The following is a 13113-nucleotide window of genomic DNA, read 5'->3' as shown; positions in this document are numbered from 1 at the left end:
GAACACCATAATCTCTCTACCAAACTCCTTCTAATGGGTGTGGGATTCATTTCCTACATGGTACAACAAGAGAGAGAGAGAGAGAGAGAGAGAGAGAGAGAGAGAGAGAGAGAGAGAGAGGCCGAGAAAAATAGAGATAGAGATAGAGAGAGACGGAGGGAGGGAGCGATTGAGAATTAAGTTGAGAGCAAACCTAAAATCTGAATGGAAGTCATCAAATTGTCGTAGAGAGTCGTTGAGAACCAATGATTTTTACAATTTTCCGTATAAAAGATTTTGGAAATCAGAAAGAAAGGATCGGATTTTGTAAAAAAGAGAAGGTCAGTTGGTAATAAAAGGGGCAAAGGGTAATTTGGGCATTTTAAAAGAAGGATATGATTTTATAGATTTTCTTGAGGGGCAATTGCCCCCCGCTCGTCCCTGCCTCCGCCCCTGGCAAAAGTGGTCTTTTGTAAACATATGTATTTTCACCCCAAATTTATCTTCTTCTCCTTCATGTGTTTCTCCTTTTCCTCTTCTTACCTTCTTCATCTTTGTCTTCCCGTAGTACGGATTAATTCTATTAGTAATATTGTATTAAAGCCTCTATTCTTCTACCATCTTTATAGTTTCTATTATCTATGCAGTAGTTTGCTTCTAGTTGACATCAAGCAAGATAAGAATTAGCATAATCCCTTTTGAATGAAAAGAGGTTTCTATCTAGTGGGATGTTTTGGATGTTGGTTCTGGATATAGAATTTTTTTTTTCAATTCCAAAGCTTTTACAATCAATTGTCATGTTTTTTGGGTTCTTCCCATTCGTAGGACCAATTATCAGTAATTTTGGTTGTTGATAATGTATTGGATGGATTTTTTAGGCTTGCATAATCTCTTTGGATCATTTTTTCTCACAAAGCAACTAAGTCCTTCATTTATGCATCTATTATTTGTTAGATGTGGTGTGTAAATCTGTATTTTAGGATTCAAAATAAACTGCAAATAAGAGATGCCGCAATAGATGAAACCAAACAGATGTGAAAATGCAGTATAAATATATCTATAAACAAATCAGAGAAAGAGATCACTCATCGAGTTGAGGTGCGAAATCAATTCACTGTCCTTAAGGTGTTGAGGTGCGAAATCAATTCGTTGTCCTTAAGCTAAATCTCGCCCCACTATGACGAATCAATGGTGCAAATAGGCTTCTCGGCGTGAAGGTTTTAAATTTCGACAGAAATCTGTTTCGGTCAACCCCGAAACTGAAATATACAATACCCAAAACGTTCTAGGATTTTGGTCGAAATTTCGTAATTTCATTTGAATTTTAAGGAAATTCAACCAAAAATCTCAATTTTTTAATTATTTAATATTTTCTCAAAATTTCGGCCGAAATTTCCTTAATTTCGGCTGGAATTTGGTATTAAATAAAATAGTAGTTTTAATGGTGTGTCAAATTTCAGCCAAAATTTCAGTTTTGATGAGGACCGAAACGCATTCCAAAATTGAAATTTGAAACCGTGCTCGGCGTATGCCTTCAGGATATAACAACTCTCACTCCAGGGGCGTGCACTGATGTATCCCGGACGCCTATCAAACTTCCTTATATTTTCCAAATGCCTTGATCAGAAAACTAGGAGGAGAAAAACGAAAACAATAGAACCAGAGAGATGAAGAAGAAAAACTGCTAGTCTTTTTCCAGAAGGATATCTTTCTGTTTATTCTAAACCCTATTTTATAGAAATAGAAAGACGGAAATAATGAGAAATGTTAGTAATTAATTGCACAAAAGGCATTTCCGAAACGGTCCACTAAATTACGTGGAAACCGTATCTCAAACGGTAAAAAGAGATAAACTCATAACGGTATGAAAAACGGCGCCGTTATTATCCTTTCCGCCATAACGTTCCGCGGACAAAAGAGCCACTTAACGTCGACGTTAATCTCAAAATAACGGTGATGTTATTGACCTATTTACGACAACATTAAGAGAGAAAAGGAGAAAAACGGCAAAGTTAAGAATAGAAAAAGAGAAAAGGCATCGAATCATGCATGCCCAGCTGTGCCATGCCCGACCGGGCAGCATGCGTGTGTGGTATAGCCAAAAGCCCACAAGGTCCACTTGGTGGTTCATGTGCATAGGACCCTTCCTCTCGTCATTCACAAGACTAGAGAAGTGGAAGTGTATATATACCCACTGTCCTCCTCTCAAACTTCCAATGTAGGACTAAAGATTCCCACATGACTTTAGGGAGTTGCAGAGAGATTCAAATTTTGGCTAGAAAACTCACAAAGGTTAAAAGCACATAAAGTGAGCTACAAAGAGACAAACAACAAAATGACAAAAGACATTCTTCGTAATTTTGAATTACATACTGTCTTTTATAAGAAAAAGACAACATTATTATCCAAGGTATGGTGGCTAATGTCTCACAAAACTAGGGTTGTTTTCTCCTTATTTGACTATTTGCATAGCTTTTTTTCTTGTTGTTATCAACATCTATCAAGAATGTTATTAACAAATATCTTTTTCTTGTTCGATCCATTTTGGTTCAGTAAGATTACCATTACTTTTAGAGTTTCTTGATTGTTATTAGTCCTTTTTACTTCCTACGAGCGGGACTATTCTTGCTGATAATTTTTTTGTGGAGAAAGATTGTTATCAAGATTTGTTTAGCCTGTTTCAGTGAGCTTGTTCTTTCATTTAAGTTCCTTATTGTGTTGGGAAAGATTTTTATCAATCCCTATTTCAATAAGTAGGATTATTCCTGGTATTATGTTCTTGTTTGATTAAGATTTCAATCTTTTTTATCCTTTTGGATCATGTTCATGTTATTCAAGTTTTTGTGGTGGTGCTTGATTTGTATATTATTTTTGGTTAATCTCTTGGTATGCATTTCCGATATTGGAGATCAACTCTATTGATAGCTCTAAATCAATGGGAATTGATGATAAACCTAATCATTAAACTCACAAAATCAAATTATCTGCAACGGATCCATGCTAACACCTTTTGGTGCAAGATCGCATGAGGATGAGGCTTCTTATTAGAACTATACCACAATAAAAGGTGAGCATTTTGGATGCTTAAAGGTTGGATGGCAATAAATCTATTATTTTTGGTTTCCGATAAATCTATTATGCTAAAAGGTTGGATCTGATCCACACCGTAGCCTATGCCAGTCAACCATCCAAAGGGCTTCGTTTTCGGCCAGTTTTCTTCCTATTATGTTTCTTACATCTATGACATCTCGTATGTGCATATTAGGATATATTCCTGATCTTTGGGTAATTTTGGATATTAGGTGATCTGATTTTGAGTTTTCGAGGGATTTGTGATTAGTGTTCCAGGTAAGTAATATGGCACTAAGTTGTTTTCTGTCCTGAAAACTACCTGTTGCGATTTGTAAAACTTGTATACTTGTTTTAAGATAAGTACCTGTGAATTTTATAAAACTTTGAGATTCTTGTGGAGCTTCTACGGTATCCTTCTATTCAATGAAATGGGGTCTAGCATTTGTTGTTTGGAAGATTGCAATTATTGTGTTTCCATGCCTTTCGTGACTTTTAGCGAATGATTTCAAATTATTTGTGGCATTTAGATGGTGATGACTCGGAACAACTGCTTTGATATTTTGAAATGTTACCAAAAGAATTCATTTGTTTAAATTAACTCATGTTGTGAACTTGATATGTGATTATGATTAATTTCAGAATATGTTTTCTTACATTTGATATTTATGATTAGTCTCAACATATGTTCTGCATCCATTCGGCATTATAATAAGCTCCGTTTATGTTTTGTGACCATGACTGGGGAAAACTATCTTATTTGGATTTCAGTTTATATCTCGTGATGCCTATGATCTACTCTGATCCTTCCAATAGGAAGTGATACATTAACCCTGTTGACTTGTAATATGAGAAAACGGTTTTGATCCATGCCACCGGCACAATAGCAGTTTTTGTTCTGTGTTGTACTTTGGGCCGCCCATCGTGTCTGCTTAATAGTAGTATCTGGTACTTTGGTACCTCTTATCCCTGTGTTGCCGTGATATGATCTAAAGCCTATGAACATGAGATTATTAGTTTTGGATATGCTTATCATTTACTCTGCATTGGTTTTTTCAGTTTTGTTGAAAATAAGAATTTATGATAATCTGCTTTGTACCCAGTCATCTGTTATCTTGTACCGTTTAAACACCAGTTTTAGCCTTTGTGTTTGTGGTTTGCTTAGACCCAACTAGGGATTTGTTATATTACTTACTGGAAGCTCACTTATGGTTTCTATTTTATTCATATCCTTTAAGTTGATTTTGGGTGGTGTTAGACCTAAAATCGCTAACAGATACGGCAGTGACGTCAGAGCTGAGCTAGATGACCCGAGGAGCCGAAGTGAAGGAGCTAAGGAGTTGAGTCCTGCGCAAGGAGCAAACGAGGTCAGAAGACCAACCCGGAGTCGTACTTCGGACAGGCCCTTCGACACTCAAGTCAGTATGAGCAGGAGTGCAGAGCTTATTTTTAAGAGTGGTGGGTGCGAAATTTATTACCCCCTGATTTGAGCTCTGAAGGCCCTTTTATAGAGGGAAACCTAGGGTGGTTGGATTACCTACCCCAGGACAGGTGTCGGCCTGTTATAGGTTCGAGTTTACCTACTCTGAGGTAATTACCATATTGCCCCTGTGCAGCAGTAGGGCTGGCGGTGGGCCATCCTGGGCCACATGTCGACAGCTGATTGGCTGCTGTTTTATACCCCATCAGTTGCCCCCCAGTTCTCCAAGTCATTGTAGTGTTTTGGGGAAGTGTGGTGAGTTACATTCCTGATCGGGGGGAGTTTGTCCGGCGAAGCCGTTTGTCCGGCCTGCGGCTACGAAATCAGTTCGAAAATTTCGTCTGTCCGGCCTGGGAATCAGTCCAGCAATTTTGTCAGTCCGGCCAAGAAATCAGTCCGGAAATGTTGTCAGTCCGGCCAAGAAATCAGTCCGGAAATTCCGTCTGTCCGGCCTTTGAATCAGTCCGGAAAATCTATCTGTTGGTACAAGAAATCAGTCCGGAAATTACGTCAGTCCAGAAATTTTGTCAGTCCGGCCAAGAAATCAGTCTGGAAATTCCGTCTGTCCGGCCTTTGAATCAGTCCAGAAAATCTGTCTGTTGGGCCAAGGAATCAGTTCGAAAATTACGTCAGTCCGGCCAAGAAATCAGTCCGGAAATTTCGTCTGTTCGGCTGCGAAATCAGTCCGAAAATTTCGTCTGTTCGGCCTGAGAATCAGTCCGGAAATTTTGTTAGTCCGGCCATGAAATCAGTAAGGAAATTATGTCAGTTCGGCCAAGAAATCAGTCCAGAAATTCCGTCTGTCCAGCCTTTGAATCCGTCTGTCCGGCTTGGGCAGGACAGATTTTGTCGTTTAGTGATAGCGCCATATTCTGTCCGGCTTGAGCCAGACAGATTTTTGTCGTTTAGCTACTTGCGCCATATCCTGTCCGGCTTGGGCCGGACTGAGTTTTGTCGTTTAGCGACTTGCGCCATATCCTATCCGGCTTGGGCCGGACTGAGTTTTGTCGTTTAGCGACTTGCGCCATATCCTGTCCGGCTTGGGCCGGACTGAGTTTTGTCGTTTAGCGACTTGCGCCATATCCTGTCCGGCTTGAGCCAGACTAAGTTCTGTCGTTTAGTGAATGCGCCATATCCTGTCCGGCTTGGGCCGGACTGAGTTCTGTCGTTTAGTGAATGCGCCATATCCTGTCCGGCCCAAGCCAGACTGATTTTCTGGACGGACACAACCGTTTTAGGAGTTAATCTGTACACAAGCACTTTACAGATGTCCTTTAGCTTCTTGGAGATACGCGCGTATTTGCTTACGCCTCGAAGTGTGTGTCTGTCATTAATGAAAGGCATGTGGCACCATACAAGGGCCCTCGAATTGCGTGCCCTTCAATAAATGCGAACCACCTTACTTTCGCCTTTTACTTTCTGCTTTCTTGTTCTGCCTGTTCGGCTCGCGTAGATCGTGGCTGTGATCGTCTCGCGGATTAGCAGCTTCTGTTCGGACCGGTAATTTTCTTGAGCGCGTCTCTTATTCGTTTCTTTTCCTGCGTTCATGTCCTGTAGTAGCTCTAGCTCTGAGTCCGGGTCGGGGTCCGGTTCAGGGGAGTCCTCTTCCAGTAGCTCAGGGTCTAGTTCGTCAGAGAGGACCCAAAATAATCCGACCAGGACTCTTGGGCCAAAAATGGTAAGTCCCGATGTTAGTGTAGAAATCGTAGATAGTGAGGACGGGGTGATTGAGGACGAGGTGATTTTGGATCTGAACATCACCCCGCTTCCAACGGATAGTTATCTCCGAGCCGAGGCGAGTGTTGGTACAGACGCCGCAGAGGCGTCCACAACATTCCTCCCGGGCCGGGCCGTTGAGGTCGTAGCTAGGGCCCGAATGGACGCCAATCCCCAGTACAACATCCAGGCTCTTTACGAGGAGAACATCCTTGATGAGTCCAGGCTGGGAGGCATTAGGGATAGGTACATTATTCCCCCAAGGTTTGGGCTGAGGGCGGCGATAGAGGGAGATAGGGCTTGCAACGAGAGCTCCGACGTCTGTATATACGATGATTCATTAAGGGCCGGGCTCAGGTTTCCTCTGCACCCATTCTTCGCCGCGGTCCTTCGATATTACGGGCTAGCTCCAGCTCAGGTTGCGTCGAACTCCTGGAGGACGCTGATCGGGTTCATGTACCTCGTCCAGGGCCGGCTTCAAAGGACATTGTCTGTGTCGTTAGTCCGCGCGTGTGCGCACTTGAAGAGGCATAAGGGCGGGGGTTGGATCTACATTAGCCAGCGTCCAGAGGTGAAAATGATCACTGGCATTCCCTCTTCCATACACTTATGGAAGAACAAGTTCTTCTACGTCGAGGACAGGGAGTCCACCGAGTCCTGGCTAGTTCCTCTGAAGTGGGACACCCCAGATACAATTGTGATGAGCCGTAAGCCGCTCCTTGAGGGCGAGGATTTGAGAACGCTCGCCCTGGTCCGTGAGGGCCTCATCTATTGTGCGGAATTCTCTGTGGAAGCGGTTCTGGTTGGGCTTGGCCTTAGTACTGCGACCCCGGCACGTATGTGGCTAGTCCTGCTTTTAAACTCTTTTTCCTCCTTTTTTGCTTCTGACCGGTTTTGTTCGTCTATGTTGTCTTTCAGAGATGCAGAAACAATCAAAGATAGAGAAAGTGAGGCAAGGAGCCTTTGGAAGGGCCTAGCAGGGCCAGAAAAGGAAAGCCGTGGAGATTTCAAGTCCTGCTCCACCTCAGGACACGCCGCCCCCCAAAGCCAAGACTACAGTGAAGTTGGTCGGTACCTACGGCCGGGGAGCAGGGTCCTCAAAGTCTGGTGGAACATCCACTGGAGCCCTTCCTCCCCCGGCTAGGTCTGGGGACAACATTTTTCGGCCTAATTGGGCCGGTCAAAAAAATGACTCCTGCCTTGGTGAGAGGCGGGTAGCGGCGGAGCTCCTCAGCAAGATTCTGCTAGGCAAGGACAAGCTTCAGGTTCTAAATGAACCTCCAGCTGCGGCGGACGAGGCCATATTTTCTTCCCTTTACCAGGTAAGATAGCCCGTGTGTCTGCTTGTTTTGTCGTTTGTTTTGCTTCCTCATGTTAACACTTGTTCGCCTGCAGATTGGATTGTACTACAACGATCTTCGGGAGAAGAGCAAGAAGTTCTCCGAGGCAATAACTAAATCCGAGGAGGAGAGCGGCCAGCTGATGAAGGAAGCAGAGGAGCTCCAGAGGTCCATCGGAGAGAGGGACGCGGTAAATCAGCGGCTCAAGGAGGAGTTGGTCGCCCATAAGCAGAAGGCCGCCGAGGCTCTCAACGCACAGAGGGAAAGAGCCCGGGAGAGGCAGATTGCGGCTGTCGAAGCGCCCGTCGAGGAAGCTGTACAGAAGAAAGAGGACGAACTTATCAGTTTGTCCAACGAATCCTACAAGGTGAGATTCTTTGATTGCCTTGAGCAAGTCAAGGCGTCCAATCCGACCGTGACCCTGACTGGCCTAGTTCTTCCTGACCCCTTGGCGCCTGATGATGACGAGCCGGGCACCACCGCTGCCGCAGAGGTCCTAGAGGCACACCCATCACGGGGTGGCAGCCATGGGGTGCCTTGAGCTCCCCTTCTTTCTTCTCTTCTGATTTTTTTGTAATGGTCCTTTGGAGGCCCAACTTTTGTAACAGCCTTTTGAGGCCTTATTTTTGTAATGGCCCTTCGAGGTCCTACATCATGAATGGAAATTAAATTTTGTTGTCCACCCATTCTCCACTTGTCTGTTTCTGGCTAATACTGTTTGATTCTATACTGTGGGTCGATAATACTCCAGACAGGAGTTTCGAGCTTCGGTTGACCATGGTCCTTGTGGGAACAAACCGAGGTGAACTGACCAGCGAGTACCCTAGTTTTAGCGAGGGTTTCCAAGTAGCTTTGGTTTTTCTGCGTGGGCCCATTCCCGACCAGGAGTGCGCTCCCAGTCTTTGCGGAGACGAGCCGTGGTGAACCAAGCAGCGAGTACCCTAGTTTTAGTGAACTGGGTTTCCATGTAGCTTTGGTTTTTCTGTCCGGGCTTGTTCCGGACCAAGAGTGCGCTCCCGGTTTTTGCGGAGACGAGCCGTGGCGAACCAAGCAGCGAGTACCCTAGTTTTAGTGAACTGGGTTTCCAAGTAACTTTGGTTTTTCTGCGCGGGCCCGTTCCCGACCAGGAGTGCGCTCCTGGTCTTTGCGGAAACGAGCCGTGGCGAACCAAGCAGCGAGTACCCTAGTTTTAGTGAACTGGGTTTCCAAGTAGCTTTGGTTTTTCTGTCCGGGCTTGTTCCAGACCAGGAGTGCGCTCCCGGTCTTTGCGGAGACGAGCCGTGGCGAACCAAGCAGCGAGTACCCTAGTTTTAGTGAACTGGGTTTCCAAGTAGCTTTGGTTTTTCTGTCCGGGCTTGTTCCGGACCAAGAGTGTGCTCCCGGTCTTTGCGGAGACGAGCCGTGGCAAACCAAGCACCGAGTACCCTAGTTTTAGTGAACTGGGTTTCCAAGTAGCGCGAGGAGATTTGGAAAAGAGTTATCTATCATTCACATTCGATATATATTTACAATAGTGACTTTCACGTTGGGTGGCCTACTACTGGTAGTATTTTCGGAGGTTCTTTGAGTTCCAAGCATGGGGTAATAGGTGCTCCTCCAGCGTCTCCAACTTATAACTTCCCGGGCGAATCACCTCTATCACTCGGTACGGCCCCTCCCGGGTCGGGGAGAGTTTTCCGACCTTTTTGGGTTGGGAGATAACAGCTTTCCTTAGGACCAGATCCCCTGCTCGGAATTCTCTGGGGTGTATCTTCAAATCGTGATAGTTGGACACTTTCTGCTTGTAGGTGGCGACCCTGATTCGGGACTCTTCCCGGGCTTCTTCTAGTAAGTTGAGATTTGCACGGAGCCCATCTTCATTGAGCTGCTCGTTGAAGTTGGTGACTCTGGGAGACGGGGCGCCCACATCGACTGGTATTACGGCCTCCGTCCCAAAGGACAAGTTGAATGGTGACTCCCCCGTTGGTGTGCGCGGGGTGGTACGATACGCCCACAGGACATGATAAAGCTCATCTGCCCACCGGCCGGCTTTTTCGTCCAGCCGCTTCTTTATCCCCTGCAGTAGGATCCTGTTCGTTACTTCTGTCTGCCCATTCGTTTGAGGGTGAGCCACTGAAGTAAATCTCTGTTCGATCTTCAAGTCAGAGCAGAATTTTTGGAAGTTCTGGCAGTCGAATTGTCGCCCGTTGCCTGTTATCAAGACGCAGGGGATCCCGAACCTGCAAACAACCGACTTCCAGAAGAAGTTCTGCACGTTTTGCTCTGTGATCTGGGCTAGAGGTTCCGCCTCCACCCACTTGGTGAAATAGTCAATGGCCACTACTACGAACGCGCGCCTTCCGGAGGCCGATGGAAAGGGGCCCAAGATGTCCATCCCCCAAACTGCGAAGGGGAGTGGGCTGATAATCGGGGCCATAGAGACAACAGGTTGGTGGATGGTAGGAGAGAACTTTTGGCATCTCTCGCACTTCTTGACCAGGCTCAGTGCGTCTTGTCTTAAGGTAGGCCAGTACAAGCCTCTCAGCAGCATTTTGATTGCCAGGGCCTTGCCCCCTAGGTGTTCTCCACAAATTCCTTCGTGCGTCTCTTGGAGGGCCTATGCGGCGTTGCTTGGTCGGAGGCACTTCAGGTATGGGAGGGTGTACGATCTTTTGTACAGGCTCTCACCATCGAGGGAAAATCGGGCTGCTCTCTGGATCACTTTGCGGGCTTCCTTCTTGGCTTCGGGAAGCTTTTCGCTATGCAAGTATTCAATAATTTTGTCCATCCAGCAGGACTCGTGCTCCATCTGCATTACTTCGGCGGCCTCATTTTCGATACTGGATTTCTGTAGAAACTCCATACATATACTCCTGAGGGTGGTGTATTCGGATACGGCCAGCTTAGACAGCACATCTGCTTTCGTGTTTTCTGTTCTGGGGATTCTAATGACCTCAAAACTTTTGAACTTGCTGGATAACCGGCGGACCTTGGAGAGGTATTTGATCATACGCTCGTTGCGGGCCTCATAGACCCCTTGAATCTGGTTCGCAACCAGCTGCGAGTCAGAGTATGCTTTCAGCCTTTGGGCGCTGGTCTGGACTGCGAGATTCATTCCCGTGAGGAGGACTTCATACTCAGCCTCATTGTTGGATGCGCGGAATCCGAACCTCAGGGCGTAGTCTAAAGTGAAGTGGTCGGGCCCGGTGAGAATCAAACCGCTCCATAGCCACCCTTGTTCGAAGATCTGTCCACGTACACTTCCCAGAGCGGTTCGGTGGTCGATGGATCCTGTCCTGCTGGTACGGGGATGATTTCTGCCTCAGTCCCATCTTCTATTCACTCCTCAGTTGTGGTTTTTTCCTCCACAGCCGGGGTTGGGACAATTTCTGGTTCAGTGCTCTGCTGGGGGATTGTGCATTCAGCCACAAAATCTGCCAGCACTTGAGCTTTTATTGCTGGTCTAGGTATGTACTGGATGTCGAATTCGCTCAGCTCCACGGCCCATTTCAGGAGTCGTCCTGAGGTGTCCGGCTTATGGAGAACTTGCCTGAGAGGCTTATCGGTCAGGACCTTTATTGTATGGGCTTGAAAATACGGCCTCAACTTCCTGGCTGCCATGATTAGGGCGTAGGCCAATTTCTCTACCCGTTGGTACCTGATCTCGGCATCATGCAGGACTTTGCTGACATAGTTGACCGATTTTTGCTGGCTGCATTCTTCACGAACTAGGACGGCTACTAGAGCCATGGGGCTCACGGACAAGTATAGGAGCAGCTCTTCCCTCGGTTCCGATTTTGTCAAAAGCGGTGGGGAGGACAAGTACTGCTTCAGTTCCTCGAACGCGTTCTGACACTCCTTTGTCCAAGGAGCTGTCTTGATTCCTTTGACGGCGTTGAAGAAAGGCAGGCACCTCTCGGCGGACTTTGAGATGAAGCGCCCTAGTACGGCCACCATTCCCGTTAGCCGCTGCACTTCTCTGATTGTTTTCGGTGGAGTGAGCTCCACCACGGCCTTGATCTTCTCTGGATTGGCCTCTATCCCTCTTCGGCTTACCATAAACCCTAAGAACTTTCCCGAGCTGACGCCAAAAGTACACTTGGTGGGGTTGAGCTTCATGTTATGCTCTCTTAGGACCTGAAATGTTTCTTTTAAGTCAGACATATGATCCTGTACACTTTGGCTTTTGACCAGCATATCATGTACGTAGACTTCCATGTTACGGCTGATCTGATTCTGGAAGAGCTTGTTCACGAGCCTCTGATACGTGGCCCTGGCATTTTTTAGGCCGAAGGGCATGACACGGTAACAGTACATCCCCTGATCCGTCACAAAGGAAGTCTTCGGTATATCTAATTCATACATTCTTATTTGGTTGTATCCGGAGAAGGCGTCCATGAAGCTCAGTAGTTCGTGACCTGCGGTGGCATCAATGAGCTGATCGATTTTTGGCAGCGGATAGCTGTCCTTGGGACAGGCTTTGTTCAGATCAGTGAATCGACGCAGGTCCTCCACTTCCCATTTGTCTTCTTCACCAGGACTACGTTTGCCAACCAGTCCGGGTATTGGATTTGTCGGATGAAGTCAGCCCTTAAGAGCCTCTCCACCTCTTCTTTTATCGCCTGTCGCCTTTCGAGGGCGAAGTGTCTTCTTTTCTGTTTCACCGGCCTGCAGGTTGGATCAACACCAAGTCTGTGCGTGCTGACCTCCGGGTCAATGCCGGGCATGTCAACGGGAGCCCATGCAAAGACGTCTGCATTGTCCTGAAGAAATTGGGTGAGGCTGTGCCGGGTGCTGCTGCTTAGAGAGGAGCCGATCTGAACAACTTTTTCATTATCATCTTTGCACAAAGGGATGGAGATGAGGTCTTCGGCGGGCTGAGTCCCCTGGGCCTCATCCCTCATATCGAATAGCTCAATTGGCAGCGATTCCACCACATTTTTGCCCTTGAGTGCCATTGCGTAGCACTCCCTGGACTGTGGCTGATCTCCCCGGACTTCTCCCACGCCGTTTGGTGTTATGAACTTCATCTTTTGGTGATACGCTGAAGCGACGGCGCGGATCAAGTTCTGGCCGGGTCGTCCCAAGATAGCATTATAGACCAAAGTGGCCCTCACTACCAGGAAATTGACCATCGCGAAGGCCTGACAGGGTGGCTCTCCGACGAGGACTGGGAGTTCAATTTGTCCGGCCACTTTCACGACTTCCCCTGAGAAACCAAACAGATCGGAGTTTGCCGGCCTCAAACGGTCGTCACCTATCATCATTCTCTCGAAAGCATGATAGTAAAGGATATCGGCCGAACTCCCGTTGTCGACAAGGATTTTCTTTAGCTCCCAGTTTGCAACGAGCATCATCAGGACCAGGGCATCGTCGTGTGGCAATATCAAATTGTCGAGATCCGCATCTGAAAAGGAAATCTCATTCTCTGTCTTCATTTTTTGCTACATGTGTGCACGGCGTTGACTAGGCGTGCATATGCTTTTCGAGCAGCAGACGACGTGCCCCCAGCGGCCGGTCCGCCCATAATGGTGCCGATGACTGCCCTTG

The 13113-nt window shown here is 46.6% G+C and overlaps 1 protein-coding gene across 1 annotated transcript; it reads right to left on the bottom strand.

The window, feature by feature from the left end:
- Window positions 1-10180: 10180 nt before the first annotated feature.
- LOC143852437 (uncharacterized) lies at window positions 10181-10678 on the bottom strand. The gene has a single exon (XM_077361819.1). The coding sequence runs from the start codon at window positions 10676-10678 to the stop codon at window positions 10181-10183; it is 498 nt and encodes a 165-aa protein (XP_077217934.1).
- Window positions 10679-13113: the final 2435 nt, after the last annotated feature.

The sequence above is a fragment of the Tasmannia lanceolata genome, unplaced genomic scaffold, assembly GCF_043159265.1.
Source record: "Tasmannia lanceolata isolate RefF3 unplaced genomic scaffold, GAP_Taslan_0.1 ptg000019l, whole genome shotgun sequence".
Taxonomy (NCBI): Eukaryota; Viridiplantae; Streptophyta; class Magnoliopsida; order Canellales; family Winteraceae; genus Tasmannia; species Tasmannia lanceolata.
This window is presented reverse-complemented; position numbering and strand designations above follow the sequence as displayed.